The sequence below is a fragment of the Parambassis ranga genome, chromosome 1 (assembly GCF_900634625.1).
Source record: "Parambassis ranga chromosome 1, fParRan2.1, whole genome shotgun sequence".
NCBI classification, from domain to species: Eukaryota; Metazoa; Chordata; class Actinopteri; family Ambassidae; genus Parambassis; species Parambassis ranga.
Window position 1 is genome coordinate 7,416,861 of NC_041022.1, and position 24,281 is coordinate 7,441,141.

General features: G+C 41.5%; 3 protein-coding genes across 7 annotated transcripts in view; 1 reads left to right on the top strand and 2 right to left on the bottom strand.

Annotated features, from left to right (window-relative positions):
- The first annotated feature begins 1,965 nt into the window (after nucleotides 1-1,965).
- LOC114443444 (centrosomal protein of 95 kDa-like) lies at nucleotides 1,966-12,147 on the top strand. 3 transcript variants are annotated; one of them, XM_028417474.1, is made up of 21 exons: nucleotides 1,966-2,526; nucleotides 3,166-3,294; nucleotides 3,755-3,874; nucleotides 3,969-4,079; nucleotides 4,168-4,288; nucleotides 4,395-4,513; nucleotides 4,609-4,841; nucleotides 5,321-5,369; nucleotides 5,580-5,647; nucleotides 5,763-5,962; nucleotides 6,060-6,180; nucleotides 6,380-6,494; nucleotides 6,723-6,928; nucleotides 7,092-7,187; nucleotides 7,404-7,539; nucleotides 9,789-9,958; nucleotides 10,065-10,139; nucleotides 10,227-10,379; nucleotides 10,532-10,678; nucleotides 10,781-10,852; nucleotides 11,240-12,147. In XM_028417474.1, exons 1-21 carry the CDS (start codon nucleotides 2,460-2,462, stop codon nucleotides 11,414-11,416), a joined length of 2,685 nt encoding a protein of 894 aa, XP_028273275.1. In that variant the 5' UTR covers nucleotides 1,966-2,459; the 3' UTR covers nucleotides 11,417-12,147. The 3 variants fall into 3 exon arrangements, with proteins under 3 accessions (XP_028273275.1, XP_028273284.1, XP_028273291.1); XM_028417483.1 differs by having other exon boundaries at nucleotides 4,171-4,288; XM_028417490.1 differs by having other exon boundaries at nucleotides 1,967-2,484.
- Nucleotides 12,148-12,168: 21 nt separating this feature from the next.
- On the bottom strand, nucleotides 12,169-14,922 carry LOC114443538 (uncharacterized). Of its 2 annotated transcripts, none has more exons than XM_028417680.1 (6): nucleotides 14,663-14,922; nucleotides 13,535-13,591; nucleotides 13,336-13,402; nucleotides 13,115-13,154; nucleotides 12,944-13,019; nucleotides 12,169-12,864 (listed from the first exon to the last, which is right to left on the bottom strand). In XM_028417680.1, the coding sequence occupies exons 1-6, from the start codon at nucleotides 14,854-14,856 to the stop codon at nucleotides 12,675-12,677; spliced, it is 624 nt and encodes a 207-aa protein (XP_028273481.1). In that variant the 5' UTR covers nucleotides 14,857-14,922; the 3' UTR covers nucleotides 12,169-12,674. The 2 variants fall into 2 exon arrangements, with proteins under 2 accessions (XP_028273481.1, XP_028273471.1); XM_028417670.1 differs by lacking the exon at nucleotides 14,663-14,922 and adding an exon at nucleotides 13,886-14,125.
- A 2,614-nt stretch (nucleotides 14,923-17,536) lies between these two features.
- The window catches only part of LOC114443458 (E3 ubiquitin-protein ligase SMURF2-like), a 38,812-nt gene continuing 32,067 nt past the window's right edge, over nucleotides 17,537-24,281 (bottom strand). For both annotated transcript variants that reach the window (XM_028417510.1, XM_028417502.1), the window contains exons 12-20: nucleotides 21,889-22,102; nucleotides 20,661-20,764; nucleotides 20,448-20,562; nucleotides 19,970-20,148; nucleotides 19,348-19,485; nucleotides 19,136-19,256; nucleotides 18,848-19,049; nucleotides 18,605-18,680; nucleotides 17,537-17,951 (exon numbers count right to left, since the gene is read on the bottom strand). In XM_028417510.1, coding sequence (XP_028273311.1) covers nucleotides 17,852-17,951; nucleotides 18,605-18,680; nucleotides 18,848-19,049; nucleotides 19,136-19,256; nucleotides 19,348-19,485; nucleotides 19,970-20,148; nucleotides 20,448-20,562; nucleotides 20,661-20,764; nucleotides 21,889-22,102 — 1,249 coding nt within the window. In that variant the 3' untranslated portion in view covers nucleotides 17,537-17,851. The remainder of the gene's footprint in view (nucleotides 17,952-18,604; nucleotides 18,681-18,847; nucleotides 19,050-19,135; nucleotides 19,257-19,347; nucleotides 19,486-19,969; nucleotides 20,149-20,447; nucleotides 20,563-20,660; nucleotides 20,765-21,888; nucleotides 22,103-24,281) is intronic.

The following is a 24,281-nucleotide window of genomic DNA, read 5'->3' on the forward strand; positions in this document are numbered from 1 at the left end:
CAGTTTGTCATGATTAAAGGAAAATGTTTTTTCATGTTTTTGGTTAAACTGTGAAAAAACAGCACAGATGGAAAAAACTGTGGTTATATTTCTGAGTGCAGAAGAGAAGTGTTGATTCAGATCAGCATCAGAACCAGAAAAAATATCAGCTCTTCATTACACGATGAATTATTAAAGAAGAATCTGAATAGAGGATGGAGCGTAGAAACATACCAGTTGCTTCCACAAGATGTAAGTGACTTTAAAGTTAAAAGTTGTTTTTATTTTTGTCTTTATTTCTGTTGCTGAGACGGCAACATTAAAAAAGAAGAAAGAAATGTGTGGTTGACATGTTGCTGAGACATGAAGACAGATGGTGGTTAGGTGTTGGTGTTGGAGACTAAAATAAGCAGATTAGTATAGCTCGTCATACACACTCTGTCACACTTCAGCGGTCAAAAGTTTTTCTGTGAAGAGAACTGAGACAATGAACCAAAAAATCCCACCATCCAAGACTAACGTGTATTTAGTATATATTGTGTTTTATTGTAGCTCAGAGTTTGCGATGAATATCAGCCGTTGTTTTCACACAGTCAGATATGTGTGTACGATATAAAGGTCATTTATTACATGCATATATTGAAACATTCTTAAAGTGTCTATTTACAAAGAATTGGTGCCTAAAAAAAATAATGAATAATGTGAATTTCCGCCCACAGTCAGAAAAATCTACAGGCCAGTTATTGTCAGCTTTGGGCTGCTGTTTCTTCTACAGGTGGTCAGCATTGTCCTGCGTCTGACTATCATCTGTGAGTTGCATTGTTTTTAAGATCTGTGATGTTTGTTTGTTTCTTCTCTCTCTTTTAAAAAATATTTTATAAAACTACAGACATGAACTACAGGTGAAGAAACCTCAGTGTTTTCATACCCATTTAGTTCGTAGGTTTGTGTCATTGCAGATGTTTCCTGTCACTGAGCTGGGCCTCACAGCTTTTACCACATTAATCATATGTGTCCTTTGACAACCTCAGAGAGAACTGCTGTCTCTGGTGATGTGCTATGTGGCATTGATAAAATGGCATGCAGTTTTGCAGCATTGAGGTGTTGATAACTTCTGTTTTTATAAAGTGAGTAACTTTCTTAGACCATTGAGGGCTAGAAAATGTTGATCTTCCATGTTGAACTACAGTTCAATTCTGCCAGTATTCATGATAATACTACATACATATTGATTCTAAGTGAGAGACTGGAAGCTTTTTGTTGTGTGTTCCTCCAGGACTGATCGTGATGACTTTATCCTTCAATCTCTGTGGTGTGCTGTGTATTTAATAATGATACATTTAGGTTGGATATAAGCTGTTTTTCTCTATACAGTTTTACAAATAAGATATACAACTTTAGTTTTGCTGTAGTAATAATTAGCTTTGTTTAATAAAATATCTGAGCGTGCACGATGTATGTATCGTCTTCAACACTTAAATTGGATAATGTCATGGTGACAGCATTTAGTAAACTAGAAGCAAAATCTATGATCAAAGGGTATGTCCTGAAAGAATGGCAAAAGCAGTGGGAAGACACTTATACTCAATTCAAAGGGAAGTGGGCACAATGAGACCAGCAGGGGGCAGTACAAGAGAAGCAAGGAGCATTAAAGCTGCGAGCAGCATTGCGGGCCCTCACACACCTTGCGATCCGCGGGGCCATTGCTGTCTCCTCTCCTATGCTCTCCTCTCCTCTCCTCTCATTTCCAGAGATGTACAACAAACACATGTTTACGGCAGAAATTTCCTGCTGCCAGTAGGTGGCGCTGTGACGGTATCATCCTATTAGCATATATATCTTTTCAGACTCGGGTCCATAGCAGTACTGTAAGATTTTTTCCACATTGCATGAAGTATGTTGGTGGTACTGCAGAAATTACAGTGGACTGTTGACATGGCAACGTACCAAGCTATAACAATATATGTCCAGCATATACAATAGAAATAAATACGTTCCAGAGGCACCTAAGGAAAAAGTCATTACAGAATTTCAGATAATATAAATAAAAATAAAAGGGAAACCTTGGAAATATTTACTAAGTTATTTAAGGGAAACGTATTTAGAATTTAGTTTTTTTGCCCATCCATCCATCCTACTCTCAGGTGGCGGTAATGCACCTAAGAGTAGGATACCACCCGCCTGTAAACTAAAAGAAGAAGAAGATGGTGTTTATTTGTGCTCTCCGTCTCACCAGCAGAGGGCGCTGCCCACTAATAGAAAGACACTTCCGGAAACAAAGCGCTAACGTCCAATCAAAGAAGACTTCAGTTTCAAACGAGAGCTAATAGTTCCTCGTCTCCGTTGCCGAAATCCACAACAACGCTGACAATTATCCCAACACTTTTGAGACCAACATCGCTACTGTGGACTTTAAGAGACTGTTTTGTTATTAGCTGTGGGTTTTCGAGCTCCGGCTGCCTGTTTTCGACAGCCCTTTCATGGGAACCCAGGAGGGAGACAGAGGTAAGGCAGCCGACACTTCGTTCCGGGGAAAGCTAACGACACGTAAGGCTAACTCACAGTTAACGTCAGCTGATAGGTGTGAGATGCTTTTTTGTAACACCGAGGTGAACATCAACTATCTATGTCTATATTTTAGATATATGTCCAAGTACCGAGGGTCACCGCTTAGCGATATCTTTTACTGTACCTGTACCAAACATTAGCATCGTTAGCTAGCTACTTGTGAGTTCACTCAACCGGCAAATATGCAGTAAACATCGCTGAAAGTGAGTCAAAGGTAGCAGACGGGCTTAAGACACACGTTTGCTTTATGTTCACCGTGTGAATTAAATGATTACGGGCATTATTCCCGTTGAAGTAGAGTGTATACTCTCTAAACGGCAGCTAGTCTAGCAGTTGGTGTGTATGAAACAAGGAGGACTCCCCGCCCTCAAACTAAGTTTGCCGGGCAGACATGATTGAATTAACGTTATCACCCCTAGAGACAGTGAACCAATGAATGACTCAGAGTAATGCTTCATACATGCTGCACCGATGACTCCACTACTTTCTATATAAACGGATGTTAAGAATACTTTGATTTTGTTTCTATTGAAACGTCCCCATTAAAGTGTGGTTTATTACTCAGGGTATAGAAATGACAGTTGCACAAAAATGACATGATTGTATTTTTTCCTACAGATTGGGTTGATAGGACAAATGATCTATTCAGCAAGTGTCACATAAACCTGAGGCTGAAGAAATTGACAGACTGTAATGCAGATGTTTTTGTTGCTTTATATGAGAACATCTTTGGGGAGAAAGTTCCAGGTAAGAGCATATAAATATAAACATATGACATATAAATCTAATGTCAACCATGTTGATTGTGTGGAATACCGACTTAACACATCAAGAGAAACATGACATATACGTCAGATGAAACGATTCCATTTAATTTTTCTCTGATATTTTATAAACAAAGCAGTTCATATTGAAGTGAATATGCAGTATATGATAGTGATCACAATTTATAACCTTATCAGTCATGTAAATTCTCATCACAGAACTAGTAACTATAGGTTTCAGTCAAGGAATCTCCTGAATGTGCTTAGTATGTCAGGAATGCTCCCTAAGACCAAACATGCGACTACAAGATCCCTGAGGTCCTTTCCATTTAACACAGAGAAGGCCTAAAGCATGTGGTTGAATATATTAGTTAGTATGCATTTCACCACCTCCTACACACACGTTTTGTTATTCACATGTGTGCACTTCTATGTGTATTTAGATTATATTCCAGCACCATGCAAGAAGAAGGCATGTCAAGAAGATGATGCCCATAATGTTCAGTCTGTGATTGATTCACTGTCCTTGGATTACCTTCAGATCAGCCTCTCACACATTACAGGTATGGGAGAAGTATGTCACAACACTTGTTGAGTTTGAATGTAATATATGTCTGTATAAATGCAGTATAATGATAAGTGTGGCTTTGTTTACAGGAGAAAATGTTGTCAGAGGGGACAAAGAGTCCATCAAGAACCTCTTGGAAATCTTTGACGGCCTCCTGGAATATCTCAACGAGGAGATAACTGAGGACTTACAGAATGGTGGTAGGCAGATGGTTTTTGTCACTTATATACAAAGTCTAGAGTTATTCTTGGCTGTCTCTCCCCCTTATCATGCAATTCCTGTTTTTAGAAGAAGTCAATGGAAGTTTCAGCGAGGACGTTCCTAGAGAAACCAACAAGCCGGCAAGTTGTGATGCCACAGTGCAGAAGGAGACACAACTGGAGGGAGTATCTGTGGCCTCCAGTGCAGAGTAAGAGCTTCACATTATTTTGTGCAGTTACAATGAACTGAATGTTAGGAAGCAGCATAGCATGTTTGTCAGATGATAACATGTGGTGAATCATATTGTGATTCAGATCCGCCGCCCAGTCGAGTAAACCATCACTTCATTCCTGGAATGCAGAGGAGGTGGGATCCACCAGTGAGCTCATTGGGCTCGGGGTGTCCGCACGCACATTTATAAACAAACAAGAAGGTAAGGCATGCAAACACAGCACATCTTTGCTTCTGCCAAAGTATTGATAATTTCATTAAGTCTAATATATTGGATTCATTTTTTTGTTACATAAGGACTGTCGGTCCCACCCCACACCTCCGATGCAGCCACCAACTCTGCTCCTGTGGACACCACTGAGGCTCCTCAGACTGAACCAGCGCACTTTGCCATCGCTCTTCAGCCACCCAACCAGAGCAACACACCTCAGATTCCTGGCACAGACCCGTCCCAGATCAGTTGTCCTCCTGATGCTGCTACCCTCAGCCACAGGCACACAGAGGAGGAACCTACCCCTGTCATTACTGAGGTAGTCTGATATTACAGTATGATGAGGTTTAATAGTTTTTTTTGTTAAATGCACAGACTGTACTGGACTATTTCCTCTTTTGAACACACTTCCACTCTTCCTGTTTTAATGATTCAATTGTCAAATACAGGAAGGATACGCATATGCTGACTCAGCTTTATTGACTTGAAACAGAAGACAAGTCATGAATAAATTCCTCGATTTCACGACTTTCATTTTATAAAACTGGCTAAACATTCAGGTTCATACTAAACTGTAATTCTTAGCAGTACTTTTGAGTGTTTGTGAAAGGCTGTTTTTATACAGTCACACAACTCAACAGGCCCTGACTTGCCTGTGGCCATTATGTTCAGTCTAGTGTCTGTAGATTTTTTTATGGTAAACCATCTCACTTTGTAATGTATGGCCTCTGCAAAGCTTCACAGCAACCTCTTCTCTCTGTTTTCTGTTACCACTCACTCTCACTGTTCTGTTTACAGACACCTCAACCTGCTGAGACCATTGTTACGAATGGACTACAGTCGCCTGGTGAGTCCATAGGAACAAACTCTGTATGTGAGAGCACAGACATTTTAGTAGTTGGAATCATAAAAACACAGTAATATAATACAGTATCTTCACTTAAATTAGATAAGCAGTGCTTCCTCTCTGTCCTGATTTGCATCAGTAGAAGGCAGCACGTGATGTAACCCTGTGATGGAAATCTTGCTTCTTTGTAATGTCTTCTTTAATTTCCAGCTGTTAGCGAGAAGTCTTTGTCCAGCCAGCAAAGAGCCAGGACAGAAGTGGAGGGAGAGACACTAGAGGTGAGAGAGCAACAAGCTTTTGCAAACTTGTGCAATATCTAAAAGAATACGTGTTTGCATCCTCAACAACGTATCACAAGTCAAAGTCAAATTATTATGTTTTTCCTAATTTCAGCCAACTAATGGAGGTCCCAGGAGGGTTTTATTTCGCACCCAGCCAGATGTGCTCTTCCTCACCCTGCAAAATGAGATGACAGCCAACTCCCCTTCTCCACCAGATACAGAAGAAGAAGAGGAAGAAGATGAGGTGGATCTGAGTGATATTCGAAGATTACGGGACAAAAGTATAGGCTACAGAGACAGGAAGGGCTCCCGGTAAGCAATAGAATATCTTTATTTTATGTGGTGAACGTGTAGTAATGAGGAAGAGAATCTTTTTCATCCTGCTTAAATTCATTTTTTTCTTGTGCAGAGTGGCACAAGAAGGGTTTGAAGAGCCTCTGTCTTACCGCAGACAGAGGAACAAGTTAGCAGAAGAGGAGTTACATCACATATCTGAGAATCTCTCCCACCGATTAGAGGAACTTGACCAGGTTAGTGCCTACGTAATATGTTGTATCCAAGCAAAAGTTTCTGTTTCAGTTGGCTTATTTTAGCTCAGTTGGCCCTAAGGTCATTAACACAGTAGCAGCTTTGTTTTTTTCAGTGAGTCCTGTAGTCTGTAGTTGTCTTGTTTATTGTGTACTTTTTAACAAATGTCTGCATTTATCTCTTTAATGTCTGACACCATAGATGCTTAAACGGGTTCTGGGGGAAAGTGGGGAGTCCAGTGAGTTCAGAGAGGAGGACAAGCAGTCCCATCACAGCGATAGCTTCATGGAGTGTCACAGGATTCCAAGACACGCAGGTGTGTGTACATTCTAGCTAAACTGTAAAAACTGCACTCATGGGAGCAAGCCACAGGTTTCAACAACTGAACACTTGTACTGTTCTATGTCATGTTAATACCTACCTGCAAAACAATGTCATAGTCAACAAGTCTACATCAAACAACCTCTAAATGTCAGCTGATGAGGTAAACTACTCTGTAACACCTTAATGGATTGTTTTGAATTGTAACATTTAATATTTTCAGAAACGTCTGACCCAGAATCCCCCCACCGAACACGCTCCTTATCCCCCTCCCCTCCACGAGCTCGTCACCTTCTGCAGGGACAGCTGAAGGAAGCCATGGCGGAGGCCTTGAGCCCGAATGATGCAAGACAAACCAACCTCACTATTTCTGATCATTCAAGACATGGAATGCTGCACCACAGGCCATCTCGCAGGAAACACGGCAAGGTAGGGATAAGGATAAATCTGAAGACTTGACACAAAAATGATCCGAACCTGGCAGATGGCTTCATTGCTGTTTTAGTTATTTTTAGGGAAAGAGTTTTTAACACTGTTAAAAATGATCATTTTTACTATTTATGGTTACAAAGTCAATGTGTCCCTCTTTTAGTATTTGGGGAGTAGCGCCTACGAGGAGGAGCTGAAAAAATATGAAGACAAAGAACGGGCAGAACTACACAACGCACGCCTCAAAGCTAAAGAAGCTGTAAGTCAGGCCAAACTGGGCCTAAGGTCTCCACTTTAAAAACAAAACAACAGATGATGTAAGCTGTGCTTCTTATCAGTGACAGCAGATGAGTTTTAGAGTAGATAAAGTAAAGATTCACCATACTGTTTCACAAGCAATATCATTTTAAACTAGAATAATATTTGCTTGTGAAAGTTTGCTAATGAATAATTCTTTCTGTTTGCATGTGTGTAGGAGCGGAAGTACAGAGAGGCTATTCTAACAGATGTTTCTCAAGCACCCAGAGTTTCCCCCACCAGAACTAAGACTCCGCACAAGTCACCACATCACAAACAAACCACACCAGGAATTCCCAAGAAGGCTCCAGCAAGTAAGTTCAGACTGTGTATGTTTATTTTGTGGAACTTCCTGTGTAATACATGTAACATGAATTCATGCTCAGGCAGCTTCTCTATGTTATTACTTGGGACTGAAATGACACCTGTGTGACTGTAAAATCTACCTTACAGCAAAGGTCCACATTGTTTCAGTCGCTCGCCTCTAAGACAGAGGTTGAGTCTGTTCCTCTGGGTTCACATGGGTCATGTGGCTCTGACACTGAGGAACTCCTACTCTATTGAGCTGTATTGACAGAGCTTTTGTGATGACACATGCCCTGTCCTTCAGCAAAGGCTTCTTTTTATGGATGTTAATGTTCTTAGCCTCGGGCTGGCTGGCCCACTTACGCTGATAATCGCAGAAGTAGCAGCTCTGGTAGACGATGAGGTAAGGGCCTCGGGTGTGTTTGTTGCAGCGGCACTGTCTGTTGCACATCGGGCAGTTCTTCATCAGTTGCAGGATGGCCTCTTCCTCAACGATGTGCTGCAGTGTTGGTCTGAAATGCATCAGAAAAACAGACATTAACATAGTGCCTCAATGTAACCTAAAGCTTTCAGTGTACTGTAGGGCAGCTGTTGGACGAGGCTACTGTGGAGGTTTTGGCCTATAGGCTGTGCTGACTTATCAATTACACAAAACTTATGGCCCTTAGACCTTCTGCATAATCGCTCAGAGTTGTATATCCACATAATGAGAGAGCTGCTCTCCTACTGTAGGCCACAAAGTTATCTCTTGTTGTGTATGATCAGGTCTTTGCTGACTTACTTGTCTGTGGTTGAGGGACGTGTTTCTGACAGATTTACTTGTGTGCCTGTAAATGAAAATCCTTATGGTCAGTCACAGAATGGCTTTCATAAGTTAATTTTTTTACATGTTTATGAGGAGGTACAGAAACCAAACGTTTTTTTTGATAAAGTGGCTTGGAAGCTTGTGAATGCTGTAGAATTTTTTTTCACACAATTCCTGAGAGTAGGTACAGGCACAGTAGAAAAGGAGAACCTAAATATTTGAGCATGAAACTTAAGACACAGTGGGTCATGCTGCAACACATGAACCACAACAATGGATGGCTAATAGAAAAATAGCTTCTCTGTGGATTTCTCACTGTAGGTCTTTCTGCACATTTCAGTGAAAGACCTATATTCAAAGCATATTGGGGCCTCTTAGGCAGTGACCAGTGAGCTCAGTGTTTGTTTATGAATGGTCTCTTGTCTTGCATCAAGCATGCAGGAGAAGAGTTTTTCCTGAAATATTTGTGCACGGTAATGTGTTGTTTGCAGACACATTCACTCACAAGAGGTCTGCACATAAACACTTCTTCCACCCAGCTGTAGTCCTACCATAAGTTGTAATTTTACAAGTGGAGGTCATTTACTGGCTCACCTGTGCTTCTGACATGTGTTTGTGGTCCATCCATCACTGCACAGTTGTTCTGCAGCCCTGAAACAAAGACACAAACAACACTGCATGACTTTCAGATAAACAACAAGCACAGGAAACATACAAATATTTCATTTTGGAGTGAACTGTCCCTTTAAATGTTTCAGTATTACAACGTTGCAGAGCAGGAAGGCAAATATTTACTCTGACATCTAATAGAACTGTACCTGCCTATCCATATTGATACTGTCTCTGGACCTAATATAGTAGCTAACATTAGCTAGCCAGAATTTCTGTCCATTATCAGTCGGTGTGGTCGCCGTAGTTAGGTCCAATGACGGTCATTCTGGTTGGACGTGCTTTTTCTGAGCATCCGAATAGTTCACGTCCTAATATAACTCTGCCTTAGAACACTTGTCCAGTTTGCCCCATCTGTATGATACAACCACAAACACAGGAAAGCCACATGTTAGCAACAATTAGCTTTGAGGGTTAGCTTACGTTTAATATCGCCGCTAATGGCTAATTCTGCAGCCTCACAGCTACAAACTAGACGCTCGTCAATGCATTCCTGCCACGGTGTACTTTGCAGACATGAACTATCGCACCCAGTTTAGCAGGCGAGCTATGTGCGCTGTGCGTGATGAATGGACGTGGTGGGCGGGTCCAGTTGGCTAATCCAAGCTAAAAATGATTTTGTAAGTGGACTCTGGCATTTCTATAAGAAGACAATCATTATGGGGGACATTTTCTCTTGTTGTAAATGGCTATGACTTTCACAGACACTTGATGCTGCACCTCAACATGATAATATGCTTTGAGTATATAGATGGTCTGATGTGCGTCCTTCTTTCTCTCCAGTTAAAATAAAAGAGAACGACCTCCTTCCTGTGCTCCTGGACGAGCTGCCTCACCTCCACATCTCTCCCCATGCCCTGGGTCGGATGTGGGAGCAGCAAATGCAGCAGGTGGACCGACTCCACGCCCTACCATCCTCTCACAGTCAGCGCCGCATCAAATTGTCTGGCCAGGTGAGACAGTGGTTATTAAATGTCACTGTTAAATGCCACAGTCCCCAGCGTATTTCCCCTGATCAAGTCTGACCCGTATAACATTGTGTCCCTCCTTGTGTCCAAGCTGGAGGAAGCTCAGAGGAAACACGACCTGCTGGTAGAGATAGTCCGTAAAGAAAAAGAGCACAAAACACGCCTGGTGAGCATCAATTCAGTCTACATATCTGCTCTGGGCCTATAAAGTATTTCAATATGGAGCTGACAAGTAAAAATGTTTGCTCTTCAGAGAGACGTCAAAGATCGAATCCAGCAGCAGAAGTCAACACAGAACAGACTAAGGGAGCAGAGGCAGCAAATAGCTCGTGCCAAGAAGTACCACCAGGACTACCACGTTCAGCACAAAGCCCGTCTGATGAGGGCTCGCACCAAGGAGGAGAGGGTGGGTGGTGAAAAAGTTGAATAGACAGAGGTCCCTTCTGAAACTCAAACTTAATCAAATCTGTCTTTGCATGTATATACAGAGTAAACTCAGTTACGTTAAAGATGAAATGACACATTATGTGATTATCTGGCATCTGTGTGTGTCCCCAGATGTTTCGGCAGCTATTTGAGGAGGGTTTGGAGTTACAGAAGGCTCGTTTGAGAGAGCAGAGAGCCTACACCAGAGAGCGGCATCTGGAGCACCAGAGACGACACCAGGATCAGATCGAGTCCATGGAGAATTACTACAAAGACCAAGTAAGACAGACACCTGCTCAGGAGTCACACACACACACGTTGTTTAAAGTGGATTTTACAGTTTCCAGTAGAGGCATGACGTGGCTTCTTTCTCCCTTTCAGTTTTCACTACTAGCTGAAAAACTTGCACAAGAGCGGCAGGAGATCCAGATCCGCAAAAAGGCCCAAGAAAAGGTAAAAGAAATACTGCTGAGAATTTTACCAAAATATTTGTAAGAAAACTGACAACGCATTAAATACTCAAGCTCAACTTCAACTGTATGTATAGGATTACCCATTTGCATGCATGTGTAATCACAGAAAACACCTCCTACATGAAATCACTGGGTTTTCTTGAGAAACTGGGTCATAATTTCCATATAGTTGGCCTGTGTTTGATTTTTTTTAATAGTAATCTTATTGTGCACAACAAGCCAAGTGTCACCTCACACCGGAGAGAAGGTAGAAATGTCTTTGGCTGACAAACTTGGAACACAAACTATTTAGATAGAAAACAGAATGACCCTTTATCCTCCTGCTAAACTTCAAAAACACAACTTACCATTCTCATTTTTCTCGCAGGCTCTGCTGAAGATGAAGCGAGAGCTGCGTTCCAGGATGGAGCGGGAAATCGGTGAGCTGCAGAAGATCATCATCCAGAATGATGAAGATGACTACTTCCAGGATCTGGAGGTTCAGAGGCTACGTAATCGAGTCAAGATGGCCTCCTTCCAGTACAACACTAGCTATCTGCACTGACTGTGAGACTGCAAACATCTGGTCTGATCACTGCTGAATAAGGAAACCTGCTGCAGAAGACTTTTCTATTTACAACAAAGGGTACGAGAATCTGGTGCATAGACTGTACTGCCTCAGGCATCCTCCTCAAAAGATTTGCACAGGAAGAGGAAATTCACACTGTAAGAACTTGGACAAGTCCTGATTATTGATGAACTCAAAATGTAGCTAATAGCTATTTTAGCTAACTCTTCCTCTCACCTCAGCTGCTACACCTGAACTTAAAGACACTTTGGACCAAGTCCCCTTCTTTCATGGGTTTTAGTATTTGATAAGAATGTTTTAACACTCCCTCACTGAGCATTCATTGTGTGCTGTTATCGTAGCATAAAATAGTCAAATGTTCTTCCTCTTGCCAAATAAGGACCACAGATGCAAAGTATGAATGTCACATACTGACGGGACTTCCTTTTTTTTTCTCCAGTTGTGCAAAATGTCTTCCTTTAATGTCTTAACCATGCTAGTGGGTTATTTATTTTTTTAAACTATGTTAGATTTTTAATTGACCTGGTGTGATCACCAGAGGCGATGATAATCTGTCTTTCATGACATCCCTTCTTCCTTAATTCCATTGTGATTGTTTCTAAACACGAGTTTGTAAACACTGTCTACTGACATTACACCCAATAAGCACAAAAGTGCTCCATCATCACCCATTAAAAGTGTGGGTTCACTCCCCTCCTCCTCCTGCAGCAAAATCATTGATTTCTATGAGAAGTGGATGAGCTTTTTAATGTTTTCTTCAAGTAAAGCCAGATTTCAAAAACATTCAACAACAGAACAATAACATAACTTCAAGTATGAAAGGTAAAACGACACAAATATGTTTAACCCCCAACAGGTTGCATTATAAAGAGAACGAAAACATCAATAGAACCTGTTAAGGTTGTTCGAGACATTAGACATCAACACAACATGGTCACACTAAGAGGAAACGTGCTGCTTAGTGTGGGTCATGTTGAAGTCACATGACTGTAGTTCAATTTGCTGATATTAGACTTTTACTTTCAGTGAAGTGAAAAAACAAAAACCGTGGTGTATAAATACATGCATTCCGTCACCAGCCTGTGCAGCAAAACCTGTAAGTAGTACTCTCCTCTTACCTGCCGGCTCTTGGAAAACACAGTAAAACAGTGTAACCTGAATTTACAGGTTTAAATGAAAGATAATCCCAGTCCACTGTGTCTGTGTTGCAGCCTTCACATGGCTGAAAATAGTCCTACAAGCTGTCCTCGTCCTTTTCGGGCAGGTTAGTCCATTTACTTTGGCTCTCACAGAAACAACATGCCTGGTTTATAACGACCTTCAGTCCCTTGGCCTGCTGTCTCACTGTACACTGTTTGTTGCATTCCCAGCATGACTTGAACAACTCAAGGAGGCACTCTTCATCGACAATGAACTCCGATGAGCTGAAGGATTCAGAGATGATGCAGACATAAGTCATTTTAAATGTTTTATTCACTAACAACGTTAGGTTGACAAGCTCACCTTCCCAGATCTACCAGGTAGTGCCCGTCTCCGACACTTAACGACATGCTGACCTTCTCATCATCGTCTGGGCCAACTGTGTGTGGATTAAACACAATGTTAAGACATTTTATGTAAATTACACTTAAAATCTACTTTTTTCCCCCCAGAGAACAACTTGATGAGACTCACCTCCATTTTCTTTATTGTCTGATGGATTGGTTACCATCCTCTACAGCATCACAGCAAACAATGAAAACATAAAACAGCCTGTTAATAAAAATTAAAACTTTCTTATAGAGCAGAAAGAGAATGGTGAACACAGAACGCATGCATCTTTGTTTAGGGTAGTGTTCTCCACCTCAAAAACAGTGTAGCTGCTCAGGGTCCAAAGATCTATCAGTAACTTTTACCTTTCCATGATTAGCTTCCTGTTGGCCTTCATTTGACGAACTAATGGATTCACTGTGCTCATTTCCACTGAATAACAAAAAAAAGCACAAACATACATTAATGTACTGTTCTTTAAAACATATTAATTCACTTAGAGATAGTAATACTGGAAAAAGGGCTGGAATCACTGTAAAACACTACATACAAAGTCCAACTCACCAGGTTTCAGCTGAAGTATTTTCAAGGCCGGGCTGATCTGGCCTTGTCTGAAAATAACTACAAACACACGGCGGTCCATTTTAATAAACAAATATGATGCAGGTTAATGAGGAAAACGAAAACAACTTGAACACTAAAACGTTGTCTTTTCGTGCCATTGTGTATGCTAGGGAATTAGCCCCTTAGCATGAGTAACATTTTTACTCCTAGTTTTCCTTCAAATCCATTTTATTAACACTTGTCTTTTCCTGCTATATGTTTGCAGCTGCAACGATTAAATTTACCGCAGTCACAGCAGTTACACCGTTAACATGTGTATGTGTGTGCTCGTTTCCCTCATCAGGAACAGACCTGTCCAGCAGGAAGGTTGCGACAATTTCATTGCTTTTCAGGCCTTTTGACTGGCGCAGTTGTCGCCATCGTGTCAAAGCGGAGCCGATGTTCACCCTGCTCTGTGCTCTTAATTTATCCCGCTGTCTTCTTGCTACAGCTAATTCATACACTGTTTTCCTTTTTCTGTTCGACTGAGCTGGAGTTATTAGTTGACGAGCCCGCTCTTCGTCGGCCATTTTTTTAACAACACGTCGCGACGACTGACGCTGGTGACGCGCACTGCAAACTCCCACAGACGTACGAAAGCACGCAGGCAGGTACGCAACTTGATTGACAGGTCACTACCCAATCATGTCGTTCAGCCTGAATGAAGTGATTGGTTGCTGACCATTGGGACCATACGGAAGCCCGGAAGGAACATGGCGATTTTTTTTTTTGCAAGACCTTGCTGAAGCTTCTCCAATTAGTGGCACATCCCCAACTTCTGTGCAGAAAAACCAAAACCAACAACATTGTGAGGATGCTTTCATTCATCCACATCATGTTAGGAGCATGTCCAAGAATTTAAAGCCCCACAGTGGAGGACTTGCTCACGGGGTCCCCCTACAGTGCGCTCTTAGGCTGCGACAACTGTTGCAACAACCCAGCATGTTAGCTTCCAGCTAGATAACTATAGGCTACTCGGATAAATCGCTGTTCTATACAAGGAGGGCTAGATGATTTCAACAACACAAGCGGGCACAGGGAAAGTGTGGAGGCGTTTGATATGAATTTTAAGAAATCATCTTTACTTACTGGTCCAACAGTAACACCGCCAGGTCACCATCCGTGGGGCATCCCTCCTCGTCTCTCAGCTCTCGCCAGCGAGCGAAAGCCGGGCCGATATTAATCCTTGACCGCGCTCTTACTTTGTCGCTCTCCCTTTTCCTCTTCTTCGTCTCCTCAGACAGCACATTCACTTTCTTCGGTTTCTTCGCTGCGTTAGCCATAGATTTAAACGTTGCCTCCAACTACATTTGCTTCATCCTTCAAAACAGTTGGGGCAGAGGAGGCAGGCGGATGTTAACGTATGCCGTAAAGTACATTTTGTAGTCCTTTGTAGGTCCAGGTTCCTACTCAGACCTCAAACTGTGCCTAGAGCCCAGTGCCAGTGCAGGCGATACAGATGCTCTCGAGACATAACAGAAGTGTTGGTCAATCTCAGTATGAACCATCAGAGTGATTTTGGAAGTAGCTCCATAGCAGTGCTTTAACTGTCAATGGTTTCGACACGAAACACAGGCTGCATACCGCCACCTACTGTACTGGAATAGTAACAACAACAACAATGATCTGTGGATGCTCTCTCCTGAGTTTAAATCGAGGTAACTGGAGGATGTTTCTGACAAAGCAGAGGCAGCAACATGTTTCTATAAAACATAATGCTGTCAGGTCCAAACAGCATAGTTTTATTGCTCAGCTTTCTGCAAGGTTACAAGTGTATTACTTTGCTTCTTTATTGTCCTTATGTACACGGTGTCAGTTACAAACTCACAGAGCAGCTGATGTGAAAAAAAATCTATGAACACATGAAGTATACTGTAATAATAAATACAAAAAAAACAGAAATCAAAAGAGAACACGGTGCAGTTAAAAAGAACTTTGTTTTGTACTGGATTCAATCAAAAATTCTCAACACGCATACACACAACAATTTGTACATTAATCTGTAAATTTGTAATTAGAGCACAGAAGAGAAAGGTTTGTTTGTTTTTGTTTGTGACCAGTTAACCCATCATATAAATGCATCATACATTACTAGGAAAAGTCAACAGTGACTTTGAGGCCGTGTGAAAGTCGTCTGGATGTCTGAAGGCTGTGAGTTTTTGTCTGGACAAACATACGTATGTGTGTGCATATCAACATGATGATTGTGTATACAGATGTCATGTACATAAAAAAAAAACAAATAATCAGTCCAATAACTATTTGGTAAATAGAAGGAAGTGTTGGATTATAACTTGGAGCCCAAGTGTGCATAATGTGTGCAAAAAAAGAACTTGTAATGCATTTCTTTACCAACTCTGAGTTATAAAATCAAATTTCTGTAGCTGTACAAAGACAACTTCAATGTTAAAAAAAAAAAGATGATACAAAGAGTATCTGCTGACAGAACCGAGGCAGCACACATATATAAAAATGAATTTTGAAAAGATTTTTCTGGGCAAAAAGTTCGAGTAACAATTATGCAAATAATAAATAGGCTTAAGCATCCATTCATGCAGTGGGATATTTTTCTTTGTTTCCTTTCTTTCTTTTTTTTCAAATTGAGGATCTGCTAATGGAGACGTAGCCTTGCTTCTTTTCAGTGACTTCCCCCTTTGGCTGAATGTTTTCACCGTATAGCACCCAGGAGTTGAGCAGCAGTCAACCTCCAAGCATCTGCAGCTCCGAGGATCTCCACCACAATCGAACGACCTATGATGCAACTATTAAATATTCAGCGGTGGCATTGATCCTCAGAGAAGCAAATGTGGCCATTTTCTCCTGCAAACGTGTGACAATCCAAAAGAAAAACAAAAAAAGTCACCTTAAATTGCCAACTTGATCATAGGGTCACTAAAACCAGCTGTATCCCTCCTCCTTACATAAAAAAAAAAACCATAAGAGAAAAAGGACAACTTTACCTGAGAATGCGAAGAGGTCTGAGACAGACACCAACATGCTTGCATTTAAATTGAACAGAAAGAACAAGCAACAATATACAAAATAACTATGTATTTGTACATATATACTTAAAAAATTACAGGTGTATAGATACTTTTACTCTGAATATCTCTAATGTAGTTGTATAGCAAATGAAACATGATATATTTTAATCTAACGTGAAGAAAGCACTCCTGCCATAACTGTTCAGTTTGTAAAGTGCTCTAAAGTGACGAGATAGAGAGAATTTTTTTTAAACTAAAAATGCCTTGAATAGCTTCTTTTTTTAATTTTTGTTTTGTAAATCAAGCCTCATCCTGTGGACAGTAGTGCCCTTTTCACATATTATCTATTATCAAGTGTGCTTGGTAAAGCCTGACTGTATATGTGTGTAAATACATGCAAACTGCTGAAGACAAGAGAAAAGATAAACCAGGCTCAAACAGTGTGGTTCACTCAGCTCTGCAGTGACATACAGGACACCGTGGAAGTAGACATGAAGGGCAACTATAATGTGTCTACTTCCCTTTTCCTCTACATGCAGACACATTTAAAATCTGTGGCCTCACTTGCAGTGATTTCGGGGGCGACAAAAACAAAAAAAAGATAGTCTTCACCAGAGTCCGTCCCTCAAAACACCACAAAACATCAGACCTACACCTCAGTCAGCATCACTTCAATATGATATGTTCGTACGACACAAAGGTACAAAATGACAGCAACCTAATTATGGAGCACTGCTCTAAAAAGTAAAAAAAAAAAAAAATAATTTGTATGCGATTGAAATCTGTAAATCCTCCCAAAGGTGTGTGGCGTTCCTACATCATGAAGCAAACCAGCTCTGCAGCCACGAGGGCCGCAAGCTGTACTGTTTGAGGTTAAGATGGCTACTAAAGGAAAGATATGGCTACCTGCAGTGTTAACGATTCAGTAGCATGACATGGATCAGTCAGTAAAACTGCAAATCAAAGTCTGGGAAGAGAGTTTTAAAGAAAACTATTCAGAAGTTGTTGTGAGCTAATGTCATGTTTCCTATTTTGATTAAGTTTTTTTCGACTGTGAAGGAAGCAGCTAAACAAAACTGTTAAGCAGCCTTTAATTTGAAGAATTAAACCAAAAAACAAAGAGTAAGGGGGGATCATAGCAGCTGTTCAAACAGACATCGAAAAGGGAAGACAGTGGACAGTGGTGAGAGAAGAGGAAGACTGTAGGCTCTTAGCAAGCCTGTCTTTATGCTGCAGTGATGATCATCAGACTTAAACATGTTAAAACAAAAGACGCACACTCTAACTTTGGCTTTCATTCCACTGCAAAGCCACAGGTCTCCTCGATCGCAGTCAGTAGCTTGTCATACAGTTTGTCATAGCTCTCATAGGGCGGAATGTCGATCCGATTGAAGCTGGACAAAGACAGAAAAAAGTCACAGTAAGAATAAATCACAGATGGAAAAATAAATAGTGGCTTTGGAAGATAAAAACCTAAGAAGTGTACAAAACAGTGTTTAACCAAGCTAACCCAGAAACAGACTGTTAAGAAAGAAGATTATATGTAATAGAAAGCATTGAGACCAAATGCACCGTAGCACTAATAGCCCTGGAACACCTGATTATTGAGGTAGAGTACATGTAATAGGTACATAGTCTACTCCATATATCTGCAAAACTTTACCTGATCCAAAGCACTAAGATGGTGTCTGTGCCCGCCCTCAATCACTTGTCTTTCACAGTTCATTAACCAGGCGAATGCACCCTAGTAATTAATGGGGGCGAGTTAAATAACTCAAAATCCCTAACTCTCATCCTGGGACTTAGTCTCAGCAGAGTTATCCTATTTTCTGGGCTAGACCATGGACAGTCCTGGTGTAAAACCATATTTTGTGGCCCGTCACCGGCAAGCTTCAAATGTTTGGAAAATATCATAAGCAGGCATTTAGAGTGTAATTTGTCATTACTTTCAAAAGGAGGAGACCCTGTAGCTTTACACCTGTAATCTTCCTACAAAGTCAAGTCAAATGTATTCTTATCACTGTCTGCAGATGCACGTGACACACACCAGGTATGGGCTTTGGGCAGGTTATTGGTGTTGGCATCAATCTGATGGATGGTGAAAAGTCTGGGTCCTGCAGCACCTGCACCAAAACACAAGCAGAATCCTTCAGATGTTCTATTGTAATGACCAAACCACAGCAAAGAATATACACATTAGTTTTATTAAATAAATGGACTGAAAGCACTGACATAGTCAAACTTTCAGCTGGAACTACAAAACCATGAGGCCATGAGACCAGTTGGGTACCTTGTAAAGCCTTGAAGCCTTGCAGAGGGACTCTAGAAGAGCCAGTAACAAACTGCAGCAGCCGGGCCCTCCTCTCCTCATCAAATGACTCCACAGCTTTCCAAAACCATTTGACGATGTTGCTGTCGGGGGTGCAATGCTTCAGACGGGTGTTAGACTTCCAGTCGGAGATATCGATCTTTCCCAGGCCACACACTATCAGCTGAAACAAATAATGCAGGGAGAATGAGTACATTTTGTGTGTGTGTCTGTGTGTTGGCTGGTGCAACTGGATGATTTCTACTGTACCTCCAATTCTTTTTCATCAAAAGATTTCAGCAGGTGCTGTGGGATGACCTCATTGAAGCCTTTCTGCAGGGCCAGAAACTGAGCCTCGATGCCATGAAGGAAACGCCAGTTCACATACAACCTGTGGAGAACAGAGGAGGTAGAACTGAACTTATGCTGCATGTTGTCATTGTCAACCTCGTCTGTGTGTGTGTGAACACTCCACTCCATACCTGACATACTCCTTTTTGGTGTCCTCTGTCACAGGGATGCTCTTCCCATTGGGCTTCAGTTCATGTGGGATGATTTCTCCATATGCGTTGTGCTCTACGCAGAAAGTGTGGTCCAGGACACCAGTGATATCATTTTCCCTGAACAGAAAGACAAAACACACACAGTGTAACTAAAGTTTTGTGCACATCATTTGTTTAAAGAAATTCTCCCCCTCCAAAGAAGCGCTCAATAAAACGGTAACTAGCCAGAGATGTAGGAGAAACACTAAACCAGCAGCATGTTCAAACTCAGTTGTTCTGCTAATCTGGCAGCAGAGGGCGCCACCATCCTGAGTTTGTTTAGTCATTAAGTATACATCAAGAGCGTGTACTTTTTCTGGGTTATGCATATTGTCTGTATGCATGGAAATGCATGTGTAACAGCTAACAGCTTTATAATCTTTTAATGTCAAGGTGCTTTGTCTCTCCACTGGAATATTAAGGAAACCAGTATATGCTTGTTTCTGGTGTGTTGAGTAGAGTAACTTTGTATTATTACATTTACTCTAAGTGCTTTTAAAATGTTTCTTGGGATAAGGAGATTTTATTTGTTCCCTGGAAGAGGGAGAAAAAAGTGTCTTACAGAATCCAGACGAGGCTGTTGTGGAGGTCAGGATCCACAGATTCCATATCATCGAGTGTGATAGGTTTCCCCAGCAGCTGTTTGTAGAAGGGCAGAGTGAAGCCTCCGTCAATGTAGTGGCCATGAAACACCGCCATGCCCATGATGCGACCCACAAAGTGGAAGTATGACAGGTGCTCCTGCGGATTAAAAAAAAATTAACATGAAGGCTTTATTTCAAATCATATCGGTACTCACAGAGATTGAGATTATAGAGCTTCAATCTTTTAAATCCACAAACTGATAGCCAGGTAGAGTAGATACATCAGTACTAGAAATATATACTGTGGGCTCACATACTGTACAAAGTAGAATCCATTAACTGAAATACAATTCATTGCAACTTCAATACTTGAAAGAGTCAAACCAGAATTCATGCCTGGCAGAATACAGATTATTGTCACAGATGTAGTTAAGTAATAAACAAAATGATTCCTACAGGGTTGACAGCAGAGTCTGGGTTAATCTGTAAGGTGTAGATGTCATCTCTGGAATACTGGAACAGGCCGTAGTAGGGGTTCAACATCTCGTGAGATAACAGGTATAACCATTCCCTAAAACACACATGCAAAAGAAGAGTGAAACAGAATTCAAATATGTGTCTGTGAATATTTAAAACACACACACAAAAAAACAATACTGCGACAATTACCTTGCTACCCCGCCATAATCTAGTCCCTCTTCTCCTCTGAATTTGATCATCAGTCTTTTCCAAAGATCCTTTGGACGCATCTTCATCACCTGCCGGTACGACTCCTACGGTTCAGCAGATACACCGGATCTTATTAACGAATTTTAAGACTCACTTTTCACATGACAACAGCATTTGAAGAGTGACATTCACACCTCTGCTTTGCACACACACACAACGTCATGGTGTCTAGAGTACACGAAAGCACTTTAAGTCCACTGGAAGTATTGTCTCTTGTTTCTCTCTCTTCCCCACACTCCCCCTAGTAGCAGTGTTTCCTTTTTACATTACAAAACAGTCACCCCTCTGCCTGTCCTCTAAAAAAAGTTCGGAGGGTCCTAAAGGCAGATTTGGAGATACAGCAACTGCAAAATCGTGACAAATCTAGGCTGCACAGTCACCTAGAAGAAGCAATCAAACACACATTTTCAGTTATGGTGCCTTAATGCTCTGCATGAAAAGACTAAATCCCCTCTTCCAGATGAATGCTTTTGCACTTGCTTGTATAGCTGCTTGAACAGGTGTGGCAGTCGATGCATTAAAAGACTAAGTCTGCAATCTAGCATTAGCACACAGTGGCACACAACTTGTGTCAATAGGCAATCATGTGCGCATGTTGCCAGTGGTAAACTGCACTGCTGGTTCCAGCATGAAAACCTCAAGTCTGATCTGCAAGGCAGGTTTTCACACTTCAGTTTCTCCTTCCACAGCTGTCACGTCAAAGGGGGATGAAGTCATATTTTTCATTGCTCAGCTTGTAGTTATGAAGTTATGTCTGGCCACAAATACTTGCCACTGCTGCCTTAGCTCCTTTGCTCATACGCCCCCCCCCCTTTCTTTAGCTGCTGAAATCATCCAGAAAGAATGCTTTTGCCTTGGTAGAACAAATGACTGCAGGAGCAAGGAATAGAGAGACACATTCAAAGAGAATTTGTGATGTTGTGAAGGCCTTTCTGTTCTGTTCTTCCCTGGAAATCATAAAGTGGCTCTAAGTACTTGTTCTGTGCCTTCTGGGGTATTCCTGGTGCACACTGGAAAACTCCCAAATGGTGCAAACTCATGATACATTCTGTGTTGTTAAGTTTTCATTTGCATTTGTGTTCAGATGTGTCCTTTCATAGTATAAATCATAGTGTAAATTTATAATGTGTTAACAGAAACATTTCATTATTTAGTTTTGTTTATTTACCTCAAAGATCTCCTCACGACAGACCTCGATTCGACAATGGCCAGCCTGGGGTTGTTGCTGGGAAAGTTCTTGTCGTAGAATCTTCAGCTTCTGCACCAGGTCTCTTTTATATTTGGGCACAGTCAGGCACTCCGCCTCTTCAGGTAACTGGGCAGGGGACAAAGCCTGCTGAGGGCCCCCAGGACCACTCTGGTCCTTCAACTGAGGGGGATGACTGGAGGGAATGGATAAAGGGGGGCAGTAACCGATATAAAAGAGGCAGATGAGGGATTGGTAAGAAGGGCATGGAGACAGGAGAAGAGATGTGTGTTAGTATAATTCATCACCCGATTAAAATGCAGTTTTAAAACATTTATGCTGAGCAGCTCTTTCCTCAGGACAATTTTTATCTGGCATGTCAAAGCTGATTATTATTGTGCAATCATGGGTTTATTGTCATTCACTGCCCTAACTGTGGTAACAGTCATAGATATATACAACTATAGAAGAAGGAGGTTTCCCCTGCCCACCACCTCATATAAATTATAACTGCTGAACACACGAGTTTTGCAGGACATTCCCTCTCTAGCACTCTCTAATCCATGAGTAAATCTGATCCAGACCTGCGGACAGGCAGTGCCTTTGACCAGACATTTGGTAAATATCACCACCAGGAAAGAGAGAAAGAGGGAGATAAACCTTACGTAAGCAGAGTGAGACGAACACTCATACAGGAGAAGAAAATAAAAGTAGGGGAAGTCATTTTGTAAATGGAGATTGGTCTAAGAGTAGTGGACACCACTGACTAGCTCAGCTGGACAGATAACGTGATGTGCTCTGTTTTCCTCCATCATACATTTCTTTCCATAAATCCATCAACTGTGTATTAAATCCCTTAAAAACATTACTTCAGCTGTGTCTCCAGTCTATGGTATTTGCACTTTCTGTCTGAAGCCTAAAGAAGCTCATTGTCAAGGTTGATTCCTGGTGGGTACCCAAGCCCACCACCAACCACAACTGGAACAAGAAACATCAACATCAATGTAAGCCTGTCTTTGAAAACACTCATCCCTCTTTGCAACAACTGATGTTCTGACAACACAGACTTTCGTCAGCGCTCTGAGTTAATGTTTGTTTAGCAGCAGCCTTTTTTTTTTTTTTTTTTTTTTTAGGAGGATTGCAGTTTTCAGACAACAAGATACAAACATTCACAATGTGAGTGAAGGTGAGACTTCTAGTTTTGGCCTCCTCCAGGCCTTGCTGTGGTGTTGGCGGTGAGATGCCTGGGTGGGCCTCGTAAAAACATAATCCATCTCTCCGTTCAGCAGGACAGCAGCCCTCATTTTCCTGCAAGGAGACGCTGAGCCAGCAGAGGACTTCTTTAAAAGAAGCTACTGTCCTCTGCTGAGAGAGGGGAGTGTCAAGTCTGCAGTCGGCCCAACAAAGGCGGCACACGAAGACGCCTGAATTGGTATACAAAAGAAGCAAAGGCTTTTCTAAGGTGGCAACACACAGCCACCCACTTATTCCAACACTCACAGACTCTGGTTCAGTGGGTTGAAAAAGGCCCGTCTATCTATTTGGGTTTTCCAACCTAAACTGGTGCAGTGTTTCGCCAGTCTATCCCTGTATAATCAAGTCTGCTGCTATTTATTTTATTGGCAGGCGCTGGGGCTCCTAGCATGTCAAAGAAAGGGTAAGACTGCAGCACAGCAGTCTTGAAAACCACTTTAGGAAGGAGGAGGGGAAGAAAAGATGCCTTAAAACAAAATGGAATGAGTTGCTTTTGGCTGGAATACTCACGAACCGTATAATAAAGCGCAATTTCTTTTTCTTCTGAGGGCACAGTGCAATTAAAAATACGTTTCAGCATAATTCATCGTATCTAGTTCCTCAAATAGGGCAAGTTCCACATATTTGATGGTAAATATAGAAAAAATAAACTTTTTCTTTAGCTTCAACAAAATAAATGCATCCTATTTGTTTGAGATTTTTAAGTACATTCTGGGATTGTATTATTGTTATTGATAGGTAGGAGGAATAGGAGGAAAAGAGGCAGGCAAAAATGAAGAACTTAAGGGAACACTGGCAAAAAATGGAAGACCTACATCTGAACTTGTGAAGTCATGGTGGGCCTTAAAGCTTCTGTGTGTGCGTGAGAAAGTGTACGTGCCTCTCTAACACAGCAGCTGGCAAAGGAGGGGCATAATAAGTGTTGAATATGAGTGTAAGGGTGTTAAAAACCACAACAGCCACCCCACACCCACGCTCTCTGCCTCCTACACCCAGCCCATTAAAGGGTATTTTTAAAAATGTGTACTATCTGGTGCCTGGTGCTTTTTACACTTGTCTAAAATACAGGAGAGAATAAAGAATGGCACTGCTGCATGGCTTGCCAGTGAAAGCATAAACCT

What these genes read in the sequence shown, in the direction of transcription:
- LOC114443538 (XM_028417670.1), bottom strand. Translation starts at nt 14,103, where the DNA reads ATGGCCGACGAAGAGCGGGCTCGTCAACTAATAACTCCAGCTCAGTCG. An exon ending in AGACAATAAAGAAAATGGAG is followed by an intron (nt 13,020 to 13,114) that starts GTGAGTCTCATC and finishes ATCCACACACAG; the next exon opens with TTGGCCCAGACGATGATGAG. An exon ending in TACCTGGTAGATCTGGGAAG is followed by an intron (nt 12,865 to 12,943) that starts GTGAGCTTGTCA and finishes TGAATCCTTCAG; the next exon opens with CTCATCGGAGTTCATTGTCG.
- LOC114443444 (XM_028417474.1), top strand. Translation starts at nt 2,460, where the DNA reads ATGGGAACCCAGGAGGGAGACAGAGGTAAGGCAGCCGACACTTCGTTC. An exon ending in TCTGTGGCCTCCAGTGCAGA is followed by an intron (nt 4,289 to 4,394) that starts GTAAGAGCTTCA and finishes ATTGTGATTCAG; the next exon opens with ATCCGCCGCCCAGTCGAGTA. An exon ending in GAATGGACTACAGTCGCCTG is followed by an intron (nt 5,370 to 5,579) that starts GTGAGTCCATAG and finishes TTTAATTTCCAG; the next exon opens with CTGTTAGCGAGAAGTCTTTG.